The 21,148-nt window shown below is 39.2% G+C and overlaps 1 protein-coding gene across 10 annotated transcripts in view; it reads right to left on the bottom strand.

The window, feature by feature from the left end:
• Nucleotides 1–21,148, bottom strand: part of CFLAR (CASP8 and FADD like apoptosis regulator) — a 70,613-nt gene that overhangs the window by 6,594 nt on the left and 42,871 nt on the right. For 9 of the 10 annotated variants that reach the window (XM_069068769.1, XM_069068767.1, XM_069068766.1 and 6 more), the window contains 4 exons: nucleotides 19,391–19,448; nucleotides 16,875–16,924; nucleotides 15,567–15,645; nucleotides 731–1,244 (listed from right to left, as the gene is read on the bottom strand). In XM_069068769.1, the coding sequence (XP_068924870.1) occupies nucleotides 731–1,244; nucleotides 15,567–15,645; nucleotides 16,875–16,924; nucleotides 19,391–19,448 (701 nt within the window). The remainder of the gene's footprint in view (nucleotides 1–730; nucleotides 1,245–15,566; nucleotides 15,646–16,874; nucleotides 16,925–19,390; nucleotides 19,449–21,148) is intronic. The other variant, XM_069068765.1, reaches the window with a different exon arrangement.

Here is a 21,148-nt window from a genome sequence, read left to right as displayed (position 1 = left end):
AGCAGGGGAAGCTAGGTGGCTCAGTGAATAGAGCACTGGCCCTGGAGTCAGGAGGACCTGAGTTCAAATCCAGCCTCAGACACTTAACACTTACTAGCCATGTGACTTTGAGCAAGTCACTTAACCCAAATTGCCCTGCCTTCCCCCTTCCAAAAAAGCAAAAAAAAAAAAAAAAGTTAAGGGGAAAAAAAACACCCCTATTACAATAATGCATAGCAATATAGGCAGTTTCTGACTTAGGAACTTTAGACTAATGAATGGCTTTTAATATATAAACTGGCAGTGGGAGAGAATGTATCCAGAGGCCTCTTCCCATAAACAAAACAACTATTCATATGAAAATAAAATTGTACTATTACTACCATTTGCCATATACATTATGAGTTAAATAGGCTTTTGGGAAGTACCCAGGGAACCTAATGACCCACTTATTATAATACTGTTTCTACTGCAAAATGTGTTCTGAGTTCCCAATAACCAACTTAGAAAGAAAACTATTGGAACGTAATCCAGCCAGAAATTAGGAGCTGCTGTGGTGGTTAGAACATAAAAAAAGCTAAATCTTTAAAAACGAATGCTAAAAATTGCTTTTACATGTAACTGGGGGAAAATGAAATACTAAATTAAAAAAAAAAGAAAGCTAAATCCCTTTTCTTCCTGAAGAGCCCCGAATTTGTAACATAATACTAATGATCCATGAGTCCTGTTAAGGGACGTCAGTGACGCTCACCTCTCCTCAGGGTGATGAAGGAGCTGTGAGAGGCTTCGAAGGTAGATGGATGGCGGACTGGGAGACCTCTCCAGCACAGAAACATTCACCTTGCACAGACTCCAAAAGATGTCGGCTTCATGATGAAGAAGAGGTCCTGTAGAGCTCCTGGGTCTCCATCCATTATAAGGCATTTTGCCATCCACCTCTAAGAGACTATTTGACTCCTTATGGTCTTCTGGGACCACATAGCTCTGGATAAAAAAGAGTTTTGGTTTCCCTAGGAGCAAAGGGCAAGCATCCCCAGTGAAAAATTTCCTTATCTGATGCAGAGGGATTCCCGAGCAAGGCTGATCGATTCCATAAATGTTCTCAGAGTCACTTCGGCTGATCAGAATACATACAAAGATATCATAATCTTGGTGCTTGGAAAGGCAGGCAACTTGAAAAAGTGTCTGGTGGATTTCTTCTGTGCTCAGGTGTTTGGAATACTGAACTTCAAATCCCAGGGAAATAAAGGTGTCTTTAAGTGCATCTGAAAAAAAAAGTAGAAAACATTAATTTGAGAAGATTTCAGAGGAAAACCTGGAAGGTTTCATATTTTCTAATATCAATTCAGTATTATTTTGATTTTTAGACTGTCAAAGGCAGTCTTTGTGCAATGAGAGGCTGTAAGGCCAGCAAGAAGAAAGGAACACCCGCAGCTGGTCAGGTCTGTCTAAGTTCCTCTCCCTTCTTCCAATCCTCCTTTTTCTACCATTTATCTACCAGCCTCAAGAGCTGGTTAGGCCCTGATGCTACTGAAATTGACCACTAGAGGGAGACTGAGTCCTTCTGTCAATGTTGACCGACCAAGATATGGCCTCTTCAGTTAAACTCAACCAATCAACCCCATTCCAGTTGTCTCAGTCCTGTCTAGGCTGAACGCTAGACTTTTAAGCAATGGTTGGTGCTGCTTCCAGATCTAATAGGACCTTTAATCCATCCCAGGACCCACTTCCTAGCCTTATCTTATATACTCTCTCTTGTCCTCCATCTCAGATCATTTTCTCTGACTTGTGGCTGTATTTCTAGCCTCTTCCCAGCCATGCCCCAGACACCTGAATAAAGGAAGCAAATGACACCCAAAGATTATTAATTCCTCTTGACCTAAGTCCATCCTGCACTAATCTTGTAGCTGTCTTCCAAGCCCTGTCTCTTGTTTCTTTCCCTTCCTTCTGGAACCTCATCTATCACTTGCTGATTGTTAAGGGTGGCTCTGCCCTTTGGGGAAGTGAAATTCAAGGCTGGACTTTCACCTTGGTTTCTTTAGTATCCACATGGCCTTCACGCCATGCACACCTGTCCTTTGGGGCCTTGCCCTGCATTATTATCCACTCCTTCTGATAGCAGAAGCACACTTCCAGTTTCAGTATCTTTCAAAGCCCATGTGACCCTTTGGTTTGCCCATTAAGTTCTTGTTTTCTCTTTAGAGGATACCATTAGTTTTCAGTTCCTTCTAAGAAGGAAGAAAAAAATGTATGTGTTAATCTTCTATATTATTGTAAAAGGCAGCTGGGTGGCATAGTGGACAGAGTGCTGAGCCTAGGGTCAGGAAGACCTGAGTTTGATATCATTATTGTTATTAATTATATGTGCCAGGCACGGTGCTAAGTGCTTTACAAATATTGTCTCATCTAATTTTTGCGATAACCGCAAAAGGTGGGTGCTAGAATTATTTCCATTTTATAGTTGAGGGAACTGAGGCAAATGGGGTTAAGTGACTTGCCCAGGCTCACACAACTAGTAAGTATCTGAGGCTGGGATTGGAATTCAAATCTTCCTGACTCTAGGCTTAGAACTCTATCTACCAACCTATATAAATATATTATATCATATTTCAAATATACACAAAGACATATGTATACATTCAGGGCTGACCCCGCACACACCTTTAAATTATCGCTTCTACTAACTTTCTGTGTTCACTTTAATGATTAATCATTAACATAACCTGAACCTGCAAGGAAAGTCATCTAGAATTTTAGCATTACAAATGTTTTACAATTCCAGAATGACAGCAACAGCAAGACCCCTAAGAATAACAACTCACATTTATTTAACCCTTTACAATTCACAAAGAGTTTTCATCACAATGATACGGTGAGGTAAATGGTGCAAGCCTCATCGTTCCCATTTTATAAGTAAGTAAACCAAGGGTCAGATGTTAAATGATAACTTGCTCACCATCATGTTAGTAAGTGCTGGAGTGGGATTCAGCCTGCCACCTCCTGACTCCAGCTGTTTGATTAGGGGAGTTATGTCCTTGGGTTTTAGCCACAGTAAGGCTACCTTGACAGGGTGTGAAGAATAGACTGGATAAGGAAGAGGGTGGAGAAAGGGAGATAAATTGGGAGACTATTGCAGAGGAGTAATGAAAGGGTGGTGGCAGATGAAGTGGAAAGGTAGCAATGACTGAGAAGCCACTAGGTGGCTCAATGAGTACCAGTCCAGGAGTCAAAAAGACAAGAGTTTGAATAAAGCCAGGAAAGGGAAGGGAAGGGGAGAGGAGGGAAGGGTAAGGGAGGGAAGGAAAGGGTGGGAAGGAAGGAGGGGAGGGGAGGAAAAGATTTGGGTATTGGGGCAAGATGCTGAGTTCAACTTTAGACAAACTGACTGTAACAGACCCAATTTTCACCAAAGGAAGGTCATTCCCCCATGAGGGCAATCTCAATCTAATTTATACATCATTTAAATAGGGTGAGAGAAATATAAGAGCTGAGGACAACAAATATTTGGATACCACTAGTTCAACTATTCCTGCTAATGAAGGTCATCTTCACTGTTGATTGACATCCAGCAGAAAGTTTGGTCAGGGAAACATCTGAAAATGTTTATATTGATTGAAATGAGCCAGAAGCCATTGTTTTATTTATCTGGAGGGGTGGGGGTTCTAAATAACTAATAGAAAAGAAGGCCCAAGAACAAACCAAAGATTCACAGTTCATTTCAGGCAATGCTTTCAACCTTTTCCCCGAACAAACGTTTTGCTAGATGATAATAAATAGTAAAACTGAGGGGCAGCTAGGTGGCACAGTGAATAGAGAACCAGCCCTGGAGTCAGGAGGACCTGAGTTCAAATGTGACCTCAGACACTTAATACAAAAAACTAGCCTGTGACCTTGCCCCCAATTACCCTCCAAAAAAAGCTTAAAAAAAATAAATAGTAAAACCAACCCATTTGAATCTCTTTTATTGTACAGAAAATAGGAAAGTGCCAAAAGAAATGCAGCAGAAGGTGTCAGCCCTGAAAAATATGCCCAGATAGACCATAATCTGGAAAACCAAACCCTGGTTTAAGTAAGAATTGAATTTATATATATGAAGTCAACTGAACCAGGGAAAGCTAATAATGGCGGCAGCCAAGTGGCACAGTGGATAGAGCACCAGGCCTGGAATCAGGAAGCCTTGAGTTCATATCTGGCCTCAGGTACATACTAGCTATGTGACCAGGGCAAGTCACTTAACCTCTGTTTTCCTCAGTTTTCTCATCTGTAAAATGGGGATAAATAATAGCACTTACCTTCCAGGGTTGTTGCGAGGTCAAATGAGATAATAATTGAAAAGCACTTAGCACAGTGCCTGGTGTATATAGTAAGTACTATATAAATGTTAGCTGTTGTTTGTTTCTTAAATAATTATTGCCTCCCTACCTACAAACCAGCAACATACATCACCAAGATGGCCACCTTCTTTCCTGTGATACTCCCAGCAGCTCTCAGCTCCCCCACTTTAGACTGTAAGCTCTTGGAGAGCAGGGCTTTCATTATATCTCTCTTGGCAGTCTCAGAGGCTTATGCAGTAGGTTCTTAGTAAATGGTGATTCAATTGTATCTGAAACAATTGTAGATCCCTAAAGGGGTTCAAAGTCCAAAAGTCCTTTGGCTGGACTTAAATCAAAACCAAGATCTGGGACAACCATTTATCAAGAATTACTCAATGAAGAAGCCTGAAATTTGAAAAAATAATTAAATCAGTGGATTTAATTTGAATCAAGGATACAAAGAAAACACTAACCATCTCAAAATGTAATGATGAGGGCGTGATAACTTAAGTTGAAAGGAAGTAGGCCCTAGGACAAGATATTTAAGGTACTGATAGCATTTTACTGACAATAAATAACCCATCGGACCCTAGCTAGAGAGTAAGAAAGTACCTAGAAGTCCTGGGGCCATTTTCCAAAAGAGGAAATGAGGATATCAGTAATCAGCCTGTTCTGTTCAAAATAGGAATGGTGGAAATGGAAACTTCTCTACATTACTGCCAAGTACTTCCCCTGCAACAGCTAGGTGTCAGTCACCATGTGACATCTAGGAGATGCCATCGTGCACAGTGCTGGACTTGGAGTTAGAAAGACCTAGGATCATATCCAGTCTCAGATACGTACTAGTTGTGTGATCCTGAACAAGTCATTTAACACTGTTTGCCTCAATTTACTCATTTGTAAAATGAGGATCAAATGAAACAGCAATTGTAAAACACTTAGTACAGTGATAGTAAGCACTATGTAAATGTTAGCTATTGTATATGTCATTTGGAAAGGAAGCAATAGGGTGCAACAGAGAGAGTGACAGACCAGGAATGTCCTATCTCTGACTTACTATGAGCAAGTCATAATACCACCAAGTTACGGTCTGATCAGCTGTAAAATGGGGCTAATGATATCTATGGACACAACTGTCAGTTATTATCCAATAGAGGGCAGGGGCTCACACTGAAACAAGCTATTCTTCTCCAATCTTTGTGAGTGTAATTATGTGGAAAGCTTATCCCAAACTGGCTTGTGACCTTTTTTTTTTTTACTATCAATAAATTCTTCCTCTTCCAACTTTCCTTATTTTATGATACCCTTGGACATCATTTGTACATGCAGTAAGTCAACAGGATGACTCAATTATGTTAATTTTTTATAATCAAAATAAAACTGCCCATTACATACACAGGATGGATGAGGGCATCACTGATAATACAGACATACCCATAACTTTCCAAGTTTGCTTTCCTTAACAAAGGAATTCTTTTTACAAATAGGAAAACTATGAGAGATCAGTGACCTGACCATATATTGAGTTTTCAATATTTTATTTAATTCCATACAAAAAAATTAATGCTAATCTAATGGTCAAACAAATTGTGCTATAAAAATGGAATCAAAATTTATTAAGCTACTATGAGAAATGACTATGAAGAATTCAGGGAAACACGAGATTTGAATGAATGAAATGATATTGAGCAAGGTGAGCAGAAGCAAGAAGCTACACAATGACCATGATAATAAATGGGAAGACAAGACATCAGAACTCAAATCAAAACAGCGAGCTATTGTGACTTCAGAGACCAGATGGCCGACAAGACCAATATATTGATCTGTTTTGCTTAACTTTTTTCTTTCAAGAGAGTTAGCTATTAGGGGTGGCTAGATGGCACAGTGAATAGAGCACTGGCCCTGGAGTCAGGAGGAACTGAGTTCAAATCTGACCTCAGACACTTAACACTTACTAGCTTATCACCTTGGGCAAGTCACTTAACCCCAAGTGCCCTGCTTTCCCCCCTCCAAAAAGCAAAAAAAAAGAGAGAGAGCTATTGTTGTTCAGTTATTTTCAGTTGTGTCCAACTCTTCATGACCCTATTTGGGGTTTTCTTGGCAAAGAAACTGGAGGGGTTTGCCATTTCCTTCTCCAAAGAATTTTATAGATGAGGAAACTGAGGCAAACAGGGTTAAGTAGCTTGCCCAGGGTCACACAGTTAGTAAATATCTGAAGCCAAATTTGAACTCACTAAGATAAGTCTTCTTAACTCCAAAGCCTGGCCCTCTAATTCACCTTCTGGCTGTCCCTAACCCTTAGCTCTTAGGGTTGAGAGAAAAGAGTCACCGGGAATGATGTACTAGGTTTTAAGTATCAATGCAACATACAATGGTTTGACTGGCCTTACAGACCAGTCTCTCTAAGTATGGGCAGAATGCTTCTGGGAGAGCCTGATAATATGTAATTACATAAGGAAAGAAAGCCAATGCTTCACTCTCTCACTTCCAACTGGCAGTAACTATAACGTCAGCACCTAAAAATCTGACATTTGTCTGCATAGGCCAATGCTATAGTAATCCCACCTCTCCTGCTGTTACTGGCACAGAGAATCTTTCCCTCACTTTGTTTTTGTTTTACATGAGTTCTTCTATGATTCTAGAAGTAATGGACACTTGTCTCTTAAAATTGTGTTTGAAAGCTATAGAAATTACTCAACAAGTGGGCTTCTTATCAGAAATAAACTAAGCTGCCCCAGATAATTCTAGAAGGACAAACCACTTGAAAATACTTCCATATCTCTTTTAGGCATCTCATCTATTGAGGGTGAGTTTTCAAACTCAGATACCACAAAGGAGACAAGAATCATGCATGCCGCACATAGCACACCCACCCCCCTCCACCTGGGAACAGACAATGGAGGAGGCCCCAACTCAAGTCTGAGTCTCAAGAACATATGAAGGGCATCAAGAGGCAATGAAAGACTTGGATTTAGAGAACCTGAGTTCAGATTCCAGCTCTGCTACCTGGCAGACTGTGAGCAAGGCTTTAAGCAACTACAGACCTCAAGTTTCCTCATTTGTAAAATTAGAGGGTTGGATTAAATGACCTCCAAGGTCCCTTCAGTCACTAAATCTATACTACTACAACACAACACACTTTTTTTACTCTTTGTAGAGAGGCAGGGGAACTATATGTATGAAATATTGCACGATATCAGATTCATTTCTCATTGATTGGTTTTGCTTGGCTGTTTTTCTTTGTTACAAGGTGGGGTTCATTCATGAGGGAGGGCACATATCTGGACTTTATCAAAACCAAGAGAAGTGAGAACCATCTGCCAAGAAATACCTCAGGGAAGAAGCCTGAAAGTTGAAAAAGTAATTATATCATTGGGTTTAATTTTAATCAGGAGCTCAAAGGAATTGCTGTTGTTCAGTCTTGTCTGACTCTCTGTGACCCCATTTGGGGTTTTCTTGGTAAAGTTACTGGAGTAGTTTGCCATTTCCTTATACAGCTCATTTTACAGATGAGAAAACTGAGGCAAAGAGGGTTAAGTGATTTGTCCAGGGTCACACAGTTAGTATGTGTCTGAACCCAAGAATGGAACTTATGTCTTCCTGACTTTAGGCTCAGTGCTCTATTCACTGAGCCAATTAGCTTCTCTAATGGAAGCTAAGGAATCATCTTAAAATCTAGTGATAAGAGGGTATGATAACTAGGTTGGAAGGTACTAAAAGCATATTGCACACAATAAACTATTTGACTCTTAAAAATTTTTTTAAAACACCAAAGTCTTCAATAAAATCTTTTCAAAATGGAATTTAATAAACTGGAAAAAGTCCTTTTGTTTTTGAAGCCCTGGAAAATCCCTATTGAATGTGCCCAACTCTCTTAAGAAATCTCTCTTAAGAAATGGGCTTCGAGAAACAAGTTTTTTCTCTTATCAAGAATTTTTCTCTTATCCCCTCAGCATTGAACTTCTGGGGAAGAGCCAGTAATAAATATACTGTAAAGGCTTTGCTAAGACCAACCCCAAAGAATAAATATACTAAATTCTTCTTCACTTGAACTTCATCAATTTGGAATTTCTGGTCATTGAACCCACATTATCTATAAAGAAAAACATTTCTTTTACTCAGCCCCCAAGAAAAACATTGCTAAACAAATCAATAGTGTAAACAAGATAACAAGGAACATGTTTAACCAACAAATGTTTACTGAATGCCTACTCTCAACTTGGTACATTGATAATAAAGTCAACAGTTTGTTTTATTTTTCCTGGAAGGGTTCTGTCCTGTGCTTTCCTGTTGGAAGAGAAATTCCCTCTACCAGGAATACTATATCAACATCTCTGAAATTTCTAGTCCCAGAGAATTGCCTGGGCTATTGATTAAGTAACTTGCCTAATACCACACAACTAGTATGTGCCAGAAGCAGAACATGAACTCTCCTTGACTTTGAGGAGTTGTTGGGTTTTTTGCTTATTTTGGAGGGGGGAAGGCAGGGCAGTTGGGTAAGTGACTTGCCCAAGGTCACACGACTAATAAGTGTTAAGTGTCTGAGGTCAAATTTGAACTTGGGTCCTCCTGACTCCAGGGCCACCTAGCCACCCCGACTTTGAGTTTTTATAAGCAAAACAGATACAAGGGGATTCAGGAAATTGTTCATTTGTTTTTATTTTATTTAAATGTTATTTTTCTCTCTGATTAAAATGAAAATAGTTTCAACTTGGGGTGAATAGATTGGATAATTAGTGTTTATTGTATATGTTCACAATACTTCAAAATTTCACAGATCTCTGATTTCATTGACATGTGTCCTGCCGTCACCCATAAGGACTCTACTCCTCCATGTTTTAGGACAAAGTCTTATTGTGGCCAAAAAACCTAGTATAAGGTCCATCTGGATCCAAGCCTCCTGGAACTTAGGCTTTCTTCATAAAACAGAGAACCCATTCTCCAAGCCTTTCCAACTTGGTCGGTTTGCCAAAACTTGGGCTCAACTGACATGGTCTCTAAGAACTCAGGGTCACCTCTGTGCCACTAGGAGGAAACACCATTTCTTAAAAAGAAAGTGCTGCTTAAATGTAGACTCACTTAATATGGTTGTTTATAAATTAGTCAGATTCCAAATTCATGAAGCTTTTAAAGAGATTTTGCTGATCAGAGTGTGCTCAAGCAATAGAAATCTCAAAACAGCTAAATCTGTTACATTTTCTTAGTTCCCATTCTCTTGGAGTTCTTTGCAGGTTTTGAGACTACTATCCTCCCAGTGAGGCACACTCCCCTCCCTAAATCTGCTCTCACCTGATTCTCCTTCCTATCTGACCCTTCCTTCTTCCTCACCTGGGCTGGAATATCTTACATTTCCTGGCCTTTAGATGTTAGTGTTTCTCAGGGTTTGTTTGATCTGGGCCCTCACACTCTCCCTTAGTGATCAGCTTTCATGAGCTCAAATATCACTTTGAAAAAGATATCTCCCCAAAATATATACCAGGGTAACCCTAATCTCTCTCTTGGATAATAATAATAAAATTACTATCAACTGCAGGTTGGATATCTCCTGGAGGTCCTGTACACATCATCATCAATAACAATGATGAAGGTGATAATAATGGCTAACATTAACATATAGATTAGCAAAGCATTTTAAATATATTACCCCATTTGTTTTGCATAACAACCCTGTTCGGTAGATGCTATCACTAACCCTATTTAACATGTGAGAAAACTGAGGAGATTAATCTGTCCAGAGTCACACAGCTAGTAAGTGTCTGAGACGGGGTCTGAACTTAGGTCTTCTTGAACAGACAACATCCAAACTCAAATTCATCATCTCCTCCCACTTGATTCCTTACTCTTCTCTATACATATATAAATATATTCATATATTTATCATATATAATAACATGTAATATGGATTAATAATATATAATAATACTATATACCACACATGCATGTACACATGTAATAGATGAGGATATATAAATGGATAATATATTTTAGATATATAGATATTGTTATTCAGGTACTGTTCATTCTGCCTCCATAATATTTCTTACATCTGTCCTCTCCTGTCCTCACTCAGCCCTCCCCAGTTCAGGTTCTCATTACTTTGCCTTACTAATTTTGCCTCCTAATTGGTTTCTGTCCCGAGACTCTTCCCCTCTCCAGGCCACCTCCAACCTGATGGGGGCTGCCAAAATAGCCTTCCAAAGGCCTGAGTCTGACCATGTCACTTCACCTGATCAAAAATCTTTAATAGTGGGGTGGCTAGGTGGTGCAGTGAATAGAGCATCGGCCCTGGAGTCAGGAGGACCTGAGTTCAAATCTGGCCTCAGATGCTTAACACAAAAACTAGCCCAAGTGTGACCTTGGGCAAGTCACTTAACCCCAATTTCCCTACCTTCCCCCCTCCAAAAAGGAAAACAAAAAAAAATTTTTTTTTTAAATCTTTACTAGTTTCACATTACTTCCAGAATAAAATAAAAACTCCTTAGCCTCCCATGGGGCAGCTAAGTGGCACAGTGGATAGAACACTGGGCTTGGAATTAGAAAGAATCATCTTCATGAGTTCCAATCTGGCCTCAGACTCTTACTAGCTATGGGATCCTGGGTTAAGTCACTTAACCATTTTTGCCTCAGTTTCCTCATTTGTAAAATGAGCTGGAGAAGAAAACGGCAAACCACTGCAGTATCTTTGCCCAGAAAACCCCAAATGAGGTCACAAAGAGTCAGCCAGGACTGAAAATGGACAGCAGCCAGACTGAACGAGAGCCCTCCACAATCTGACTCTGACTTCCTTTGCAGCCTTATTTCATACCACAAGCCTTCATGAACTCTTTACTCAAGCCAGACCAGATGATGAGCTATTTCCTGAAGTTCTGGATAATCACAGCTCATACTGATTGCTTCTATAAGTTCATACAAGGCATCTGTCATCTCTGGAATAGACTCTCTCTTCACGTCCATATCTCAGAATCCCTGTCTTCCTTCAATCACAGAAGCATAGATTTAGAGTTGGGAGGGACCTTTAAGGCCATCAGGACCATTCCCCTTAATTTTTACAGCTAAGGAAACTGAAGTGGAGAGAAGTTAAGTCAGTCTCCCAGGGTCACCCTGCCAGTAACAGTCTGAGACAGAATTTAAACTCACAAAACTTGTATATTATTGCCCCACAAAAGAACAGAGGCTCAACGAGGGCAGGAATTTTGTCTGTCTATCTGTATCCCAGTGCCTTGTATGCAGTTGGTTCTTTTTTTTTTTAAAGCAATTGGGGTTAAGTACCTTGCTCAAGGTTACACAGCCAGGTGTTTCTGGGTGGGTGCTAAGTGTCTGAGCCCGGATTCGATCCCCAGGTCATCCTGACACTGGGGTCGATGCTCTTACTCAATGTGCTATACAGTTGGTTCTTAATAAATGTTTGTGCAATTATATTGATCAGAAGGTGAGGAGGAGACAAAAAACTAATGTTTCTTCCCTACTGATTGTCCTTTTTATACCTTGGTTGAAATGAGTTGAGCAGCTTATAGTGTTTTCCATATATCTCCTTATTTAATTCATACAACAAACCTGAGAAGTGGATAGGATAATTATTTTTTTCTGATGGATAATTATTACTATCTCAATTTTGCAGATGAGACAGCAGCATATAATGGAAAGGGTTCTGGGTTTAGAGTTAGGCTCTATCATTTACTACCCATATGACCTTGGGCAAAGGCATTTAATCTCTCTGGTTCTGTTTTCCTCAGAGGTAAAAATGATATAAGTAGACTTGATAATCCTTTTTATCTCTAAATCCTGTGGAGCCATGAAGTGAAGGAACTTTCCTGAGATCCCACAGCTAGTCAACAACAGATCCCGGATTCACTTCTAACTCCAAAGTCAGCACTTTTTCTATCACTTTGCAAAATACATCTTTTTTTTTTGGAGGAGTTCCCAAGACTGGAAAACAAGAAGGCCAACCCATTGGTTTGCCATCCAAGCCAATAAAAAGCATATGGCTACAGTTCCATCTCAGGGATCCACACATCTATCATCCCAAATTTCATTTGCAGCTTGTCAGCCTAGACAAAAGAGCAGAGGCCAAGACTGCTGAATGTCCTTGTGCTGAGTCCGCATCTTCCAATGTTAAGCCCAGTAAGTGTTACTGATTCAGCCTGTCTCACCACACTATTAAGGGAGATAAGAAATAGCAATGAACGATGTACAGCTGGGCTCCAGTGGGTCCTGCTCACAAGACTTCTCTGCTCTCTATTTTTAGCTTGTCATGAGTTCTAATGGAATATTGGTGCAGAAAGCTCTGCTTATGCAAGTGTCTCTTATGTGAAAGGTTCTAAAAGCCAGTTGGCAAAGCTGAACCCTAGTCCACATAAAAAGCATACTTGCAATTTTTATCTTGCAAGTTTTAAAGAAAAGGGCCGGAAAGGAATAAAAAGGAAAGTCATTCTTCTAAACCTGCAAGAATCATCTCTTATGCAGGAAACTGACAGAGAATTTGGGCCTCATTCCAAAGCCCAGAGATAATCACTTGTGACACAGTGTGTTTCCTACCATCTCAACCAAAAAATCTAGTTGTTGACATGTTGTTGTTGTTCAGTAATTTCCAACTCACTCCATGACCCCATTTGGGATTTTCTTGGCAAAGAGACTGGAGTAGTTTGCCATTTCCTTCTCCAGCATATCTTACAGATGAGAAAACTGAGGCAAACAGGGTTAGGTGATTTGCCCAAAGTCACACAGTTAGTAAGTGTCTGAGGCTAGATTTGAACTCCGATTGTCCAAACTCTAGGCCCAGAATTCTGGCCACTGAAATATCTAGCTACCCTGAAACCAAGTCACACAAAAGCTAATGACTTAGCTAGGTACCTCTATGTATATCCAACTACCAAATTAACATTAATGCAATTAATCACAGTGATGTCTCTTACTCATTGTCAATAGCTCCCTCCTGAGTAAAATCCAACCTCTTATTATACTAGGTAGAACCCTCTAAGATCTGTTCCCAACTGCCTTTCCAGTCTTATCTACCACTACCTTCCCTACATTTATCCAATACTACAAATAAACTGAATTGGATATTACTGCTTGAACACAATCCATGCTTTTTCTCCTCTAGCTCTTTATTCTTTCTTCCATAAATCCCTCAACCTCACCTATCAAAGAGCTACTGAGATCCTGTAAAGTCTAACTGAAAAGCCACTTTCATTCATAAAGTTGTCCCTGATCACTTCCTGACTTCTCCCTCCTCTAAATTCCCACAATTCCCTATTGATCCATTCTCTTTTAACATTTACTAGATGCCATCTCATATTTACCTGTATACAGGTCATCTTCCATACTAAGTTACAGACTCACTGAGGGCAAAGACCACTTAATTTTCCTCTGAAACCTTGGCAAATGCCTAGCATACTGTCTTGTACACAAAAAGGCACCCAATAGATATGTGGAGAAAGAATGAAAGCATGAACGAATGGAAGAATGGGGAACATCTGTAAAAGGGACAGAGAGCAGGGAGTAGGACCCAAGTATTCTTATTCTCAAATCAGCACTTCTTCCTGTAAAGGTTTCTTTTTTTTGCTTTTTGGAGGGCAATTGGAGTTAAGTGACTTGCCCAAGGTCACACAGCTAATTTTTGTGTTAAGTGTCTGAGGCCAGATCTGAACCCAGGTCCTCCTGACTCCAGGGCCAGCGCTCTATTCACTGCCACCTAGCCACCTCCTTCCTGTAAAATTTTAAAGCACTCCCCCAGTACCAATCTCTTCAATCTATTTCAGGTTGCATATTTATATCCAAACATTAAGAGATATTTTGTATACAGATGCTATTTACCAAACAGAGCTATGAAAAATCATTAAGTAATGACTCTGGAATTCAAATCAGATAAGCCAAGAATGAGGAAAATTCAGATGTCAACAAAGAACAAGATGTTCTGCCCGAGAGAACCTTGGACTGTGCATTCCTACAAAGAGCACTCATTAGGTCTGTGGGATTCTCCAAGGGAAATGCCCAGCAAAGCACTGTGTACAATGAATGATTAATCAGTTTTCCTGATGATGAATGAATGAAACAAGAGAGCTATGTTTAAAAAAAAAGTCCTGACCACTCTGGATCAGCTGATCTGTGTCCACATCTCCTTTTACCTCTGGTAGGAAGATTCATTTAAGCATCTTATAGCTGTTATTGGAGTTTTCATGGTCAGAGAAAGGAGGGGAGAGGGAAGAGAAGAGAAAGGAGAGAAAGAAAAGAGGAGATGATAGAGGAAAGAAGAAAGAATAAGAAAGAGGAGAGGGAAGAGTGGAGAGAGGGAGAGAGAGAGAGAGAGAGAGAGAGAATGAGTTAGCCCGAGACAGAGAGTAAGAGACTGTTTTTGTATGGTCACATTTCCCTGAGCCAAAAGAAAAAAAAAAATAGGAGACCTGGAAAAAAGAAAAAGTGGGAGGAAACTTAATCTAAGATTGTCTGATTTGTGCTTATTTAATCTCTTCTTAAGAATGCCTTTTCTGAAAATTCCCCAGGATAAATTTTAAAGTGGTTCTTAAAAATAGTTCTCAAAGTGGGATTGCTGTTTTGGGGTGGTGGGTAGGGGAAAGATGGAGAGAAAATTTGTAACTCAAAATCTTGTGGAAATGAATGATGTAAACTAAAAATAAACATAAAATTTAATTTTTAAAAATAGTTCTCAAACATCCAAAGAATATGCCCAAGGTTTAGAGAACTGAATGACACAGAAAAGTTCCTTTCACTAAATAAACATCCTCTTGCCTCCCTTATGGACTGGCTTCCTGACCTTCCTTGGTTATCTCACCAATGATTCTGTTTGAGTCAAATATAGAATTCTAACTGGAAAGCCAATCCAGATCCAAACATGGGTGGTTGATGTGAGATTACAACTATGTAGGCACTCAAAAAATCAAGTTAATCCCAAAGCATAGAGGTGAAGGAGCAAAAAGACCACCATCCTTAGCTAGACTGCATCCAATAGATCCTAGGTAGATTTCTTATTCTACTCTTGGAATATCACCAGAAAATATTTCACTAACAATTTAGTATCTCACAATCCCTTACCACCATAAATTCATATTTTAAAAATTCTTTCTACTAAAACAGAAATCTTTTCTGTTTCATATTCATTAAAGAAGAAGAAAAAAAAGTTCAACAATCTCCCCAGATGCCATGGCCCCTGCTGCCCTTTTGTTTAGCTCTAGTACAACGAAAAAGTGTTAGGTAGCATTGGGCAAAGGCTTGACAAGTCCCATTTACATCAATTAATACAAAAAGGCCAATACATACCAGCATCATTGCCAATGCAATCAATTATTAAACAGAGCCCCAGTGGTTGACTCTTTAGCCTGTATTCCTCAGTAGGCACCTGTTAGGGAGGGAGAAAAATGGGTTAAGAAAGATTCTGAAAATTACTCTGTCCCTTCCAGGCCCGACCATATGCCATGTCTCCTTCTAATTTGTTTTCCTTTAAAATCCCCTTTCCAGCTAGTTCTAATCTCTATGTAGACTCTATATAGATTAGCCAATCAGGTCTGAGATTGGAGGAATCTGTTGACATTTTCTTTCCATTGATGCTATTTCTGTTAAGAGAAATTATTACAAGAAATGTTTTTTTACAAAAAATTACAAATTTACAAAAATTATAAAATTGCAAAAAATGCTTTCAGTTTTCTTTTGATTTTTAATATTTTTAGCTATTTTCTCTTTCCAAGAAGTCCTTTCTATAATGGCTTATGTTTTAATCCCCAGACATATTTTAGAGAGAAAGGAGTCGTTGCATTTCCTGACCAGATATAATAAGGCATTCTTTCAGGGCTTATGTAAGCTCCCAAGCAAGGAAAGCGCTCTGGCTTTGGTTAGCAACTCTCTGAGCAACATGTCATCAAGAAATGGGGTTGACAACATTAGCAACAAGAAATAAACCAGCTCCCCAGGTAGCAGAGCGAGTAAGAGCACCAGCTCCACTGTTGAGAAGACCTGGAGATTGAATCCTGGGCTCAGACACTTAGCACCCACCCAGAAACACCTGGCTGTGTAACCTTGAGCAAGTTACTTAACCCCAATTGCTTAGGGGCGGCCAGGTGGCTCATCGAGTAAGAGCACCGGCTCCAGTGTTGGGATGACCTGGATCAAATCCGGGCTCAGATACTCAGCACCACACCCAGAAATAACTGGCCATGTAACCTTGAGCAAGTTACTTAACCCCGATTGCTTTAAAAAAAAAAAAAAGAAATAAACCAGCTCCAACCTCACTCCCTTCTACTCAGTGGCAACTTCAGTCATCTAGTGGAGAATGGATAAAGGGCAATTTTAACTTTTCCTTATTATCCAAGCTGTTAACTCAGTCCATTTTAATTTTTTCCAAAGTAAGAGTACATCCTTCTCTTTCCTATGGCTATCAAGTCCCCTTCCCTCAAGAGAACTGACCAAAATAACACTATTAGACCACTAAGTCCCTTTCCTGCTGCTTCTATACTTGTAACAAATAATAAACTAATTTGAAAGCATTTGTCAAGAATTCAATATTTTTCTTAAAATGGGAGAAAATATCTTGAGGAAAGACAGGAACATCAAATCAGATCACTGAATCTGTACCTGAGGCAAGGATTTTTCAGATTCCTGAATGGATATTTTAACTGGTTCTGCTGGGGGAAAAAGAAAGGTATGTTAATGTGATGTATAACCTATGTCAAATTGTTTGCTTTCTCAATTGAGGGGTGGGGGGAGGAGGAGGGAGAGAATTTGGAACTCAAAATTTGAAAAAAGAATGTTAAAATTGTTTTATGTATAATTGGGAAAAAAAATAAAATATTTTTTAAAAAAAAGTTTAATATGAGAAAGTAGGAGGAAAAACTACTGGACCTGGAGTTGGGAAGGACCTGGGTTCCAATCCCACTTCTGACCCTGACAAGTTGTGTGACTCTGAACAAGTCACTTTATCTTTCTGAACTTCCATTTCCTTAGCTTAGTAAAGGATAATGCTGATGGTGATATTGTAGTATCTCCTTTTAAGGAGATAATGATACTTGTCTAGGGACCCTTCTAACAGAGCTGGTAAGAGAGAAGTGTTTTTGATAAATCTTAAAATACTACAGAAAGGAGCAGCTAGGTGACACAGAGAACAGAGCACTGGCCTTGGAGTCTGGACGACCTAAGTTCAAACCTGGTCTCAGACACTTGACACTGACTAGTTGTGAGACCCCAAATGCCTCACCAAAAAAAAGGGGGGGGTGAAAAATGCTAGAGAAATATGAAAATTTGCCATTAAAATTATAGAAATATGGAGCCTATTCATACGATGGTAACATTCCCAAAATGCCTGATTTTTTCCTTATCTATTTCAATGCTTCTCTGCTCTTTGTTTTTCCAGGAAAGAGCAGCTCTTTGAAAGCTAGCCCTTTTTTTTCATCTGTTTTGCACACAGTAGGCACTTCATAAATGCTCACTGAGTTAAATGGAACGTTCAGTTTACTCTGAAGCCACAGAGTCCAGGTTGTACATTTCTATGTTAAAAACACGAATCTGGGAATGAAATGCCAACAGATGGCCCCCTGTAAGAGAGTCAAAGTAGAAATGGCAATCCCACAGCTAAATAAAGCAGAGCAAATTTGCTTAGTATCTCTCCCTTCCCTCTCTGCAACTTCCATGTCTGATGGCCATTTTTTTCCCTTTATAACGAATGAGGAGCCCCTGGATCACAGTACGGTTGAGAAGGATCAGATAGAAAACACCAATGGAATCATGAAATCTCAGTGATGTGAGGAGCTGAAAATCTAGTGCACTCCTCTTACATGGAAGATAAAGAAAAAGACAAGGCCCAGACAGGTTTCTTTCTCTCTTTTTTCCTTAATTTAACAAAGTTGTAAAAGAATTGCCTTATTAAAAGTTAAACAAAAATTTAAAAAAAAAGAATTGCCCTGTGTTCTTATGTATCCCTATGAACTCTCCTTGCTTGTTCCAATGAAATGTCTTGCCCATAATAACACAGCTAGTTAATGGCAGAATCGGAAGAGGCAGGATCTTGATTCCGAACTCAGTGCCTCTCTCTACAATATACCACAATGCCTATTTGAATTGAATTATATATGGATAATTCAATAATACCTATTTTAGGAATGAAAAGGTGAAGCCACAAAATTTCAATGACATATACAAGTCAATGAAATTACTAAATTTTTTGAATCATATTTCCGTGGTTCACACTATACTTCTGTTAGAGTAGAACCCCTTTATAATTTCGATAATGGTGGAAGGTGGGGTTTTTTGTAGTCTCTTTTGTAGACTGTGTCATATCAGGCTTTTACTGTGTGTACATACTTAAGTTTGAGTATGCATACAAGTGTGACTATATATGAGACACACATGTCATATATTGCTTTCTATAAACCTCTTCCAAAAAATCTACAGAAGAAGGGAGAGCTTCTGGTGAATCAAGGAACAGGAGTTTGGGGGTTTTTTTTGAGGGGGAGGCATATTTATAGAAGATAGCATTTAGTAGTTGGAAGGGACCTCAGAGATCCTATCCAGTATATGCCCCTCATTCTAGAGATGAAGAAACTAAAAGCCCCCAGAAGTTATGTGATTTGACCGAGGTTATACTGGTTATAAGTCAAAGAAACTGGATTTGAGCCCATTTTAAGTTTTCTGACTCCAAATTCATGGCTCTTTCCACTTACATTAAAAATCAATGTCATAATGAGACATGTTACAATGTAGGTTTACTTCCTCCTGTTCAATCATCTATAATCAGTGTTTGGTATGCAAACTATGCTATTTATTATGATTAAACCCACTGCAGCTACAGTCACAGATCATATTTATGTCTCGTATCTCTCTTTATAAAAGAAATTTATCCCACTTATTAAATAAAGCCAAAGTAATGAAGATAATGGATTAGCCTTGATGTTACTTAAATTCAGATAATTCTGTCATACCTTAGATTAAACCATCAGAAATCATAATCAGTTTGCTTATTATGAGCTTTAAAGGGGCCCAAATCTGACTAGTGATGGAATACAGAGCTGGGGAAAAGGAATGACTGTGGAAATTCCAAGAATAGGTACCTAAAGTTCTTATTTTCAAAAGTGAAAGTGAAAGAAAGATGACCTTACTTGAAATTCCATGCTGTCCACAGATGGGTCTTTCCTCCTTACTCATGCCATTCTTGAGCTTGAAAGAAGGAACAAAATCATAATACATTTTGTCCTCCTTCCCATTTGCTCTATTATATGTCAACACATTTCAATACTACCCTAGGGAAGAAAGTATATGAGGGGAAGCCTCACAATTTGATCAAAGAGACCTTTATTAAGCACCTACAAAGTCTGAAGCCCTAGGCAAGTACTGGGGTACAAAGGTGAAAAAAAGAGAGACTAAATTCTGGAAAAAACAAAAGAGAGACTACTACATTAAAAAGTGTGGTATGGTGGTATGGTAGGGGGGAGGTTTAATGGTCTAATGGGTAAGTAAATAATTATGATAGAAGAGAATGTGGTAAGTATATGAGAGGTCAAACTGGAAGTCAATAGATACTTAAGGGGAAAAAGTTCACTTTTAGCTAGGCCTTGAAAGGAGAGGCCTTTAGCAGGCAGAAATTTGGGGGCAATGAGTTCCAGGCACAGGGCACAATATGAACAAAGGCACATGAGTGGAAGAGTTCTTGGGAAAGGACAAAATGAAAACCAGAGATGGAAAACATTCCTTTTTGTTTGGAATGTTGTATATGAAGATAAGGAAAATAAAACAAAGATGGACTTAAACTGTGAAGTCCCTGAAATATCAGGATAAGAAACATGTTATGCTCACAAGAAAAAGGGAGTCTTGAGTGGAAGTATGATACGGTGCAGTTTGTGCGTTAGGAAGATTACTAGGACAGCAATGGGAAGAACGGTCTGAAAAGGAGGTAGACTAGAACTAGAAAGACCAGGTAGCAGCTATTCTAATAATCCAGTGAGAGGTAATGAGAGTCTGAGCAAGAATGATTAATCAGGGGGCAGAGCTAAGATAGCAGAGTAAGAATGATCAATCAGTGGGGCAGGCAGGTAGAACAGCAAGTAAGAGCACCGGCCCCAGTGTCGGGATGACCTGGGGCTCAGACACTTAGCACCCACCCAGAAACACCTTGAGCAAGTTACTTAACCCCAATTGCCTAAAAAAAAAAAAAGATCAATCAGTCAATCAATAAGCATTTATTAGTGGTAGGTGTTGTTCAAAGGACTGGGAATGGTGGGAGTGAGAGTAGAAACAACTAAACCCCACAGCTGTTTATGTTAATTAGAGTAATAATTAATCTTTCCACTTAGGGTATTTTTTTTTACAAAAGAGTTTATTATTTAGCCATGAAACTGTACTTTGTTCTAAAATCTCCCTCCAAACCTAAGATTGGTTTAGGAGTGGATGTATGTATAAATTTAAAGTAACTTCTTAGGGTAAGAGACTAACTAGAGAAGGGGGATTTTGGCTTAAACTATCTGCCGGCATAAAATCACCACTGTTAATTATGGAGAAATAAAAAGAAAAGTCCTTTGTTAATTATCTTATACTTAGAAGCATTTTTTTAGTATTAACTAATTAACAAAGGGCTTTTCTTTTCAAAATAAAAATTAGCAAATACTTGGAAGCATTTTTTTTGGGAGGAAGGCAGGGCAATTAGGGTTAAATGACTTGCCCAAAGTCATACTGCTAGTAAGTGTGTCAAGTGTCTGAGACTGGATTTGAACTCAAATCCTCCCAACTCCAGGGTTGGTGCTCTATCACTTTGCCACCTAGCTGCACCTGGAAGCATTTTTAAGGAAGAAAGGAAGGAAGAGAGAGAGAGAGAGAGAGAGAGAGAGAGAGAGAGAGAGAGAGAGAGAGAGAAAGGAAAAAAG

Source organism: Petaurus breviceps, unplaced genomic scaffold (genome assembly GCF_028583685.1).
Source record: "Petaurus breviceps papuanus isolate PSGF00001 unplaced genomic scaffold, PetGlider_PUasm1.0 90769, whole genome shotgun sequence".
NCBI classification, from domain to species: domain Eukaryota; kingdom Metazoa; phylum Chordata; class Mammalia; order Diprotodontia; family Petauridae; genus Petaurus; species Petaurus breviceps.
The sequence above is the reverse complement of the archived record's forward strand: the minus strand, read 5'-3'. Positions and strand labels throughout refer to the sequence as shown.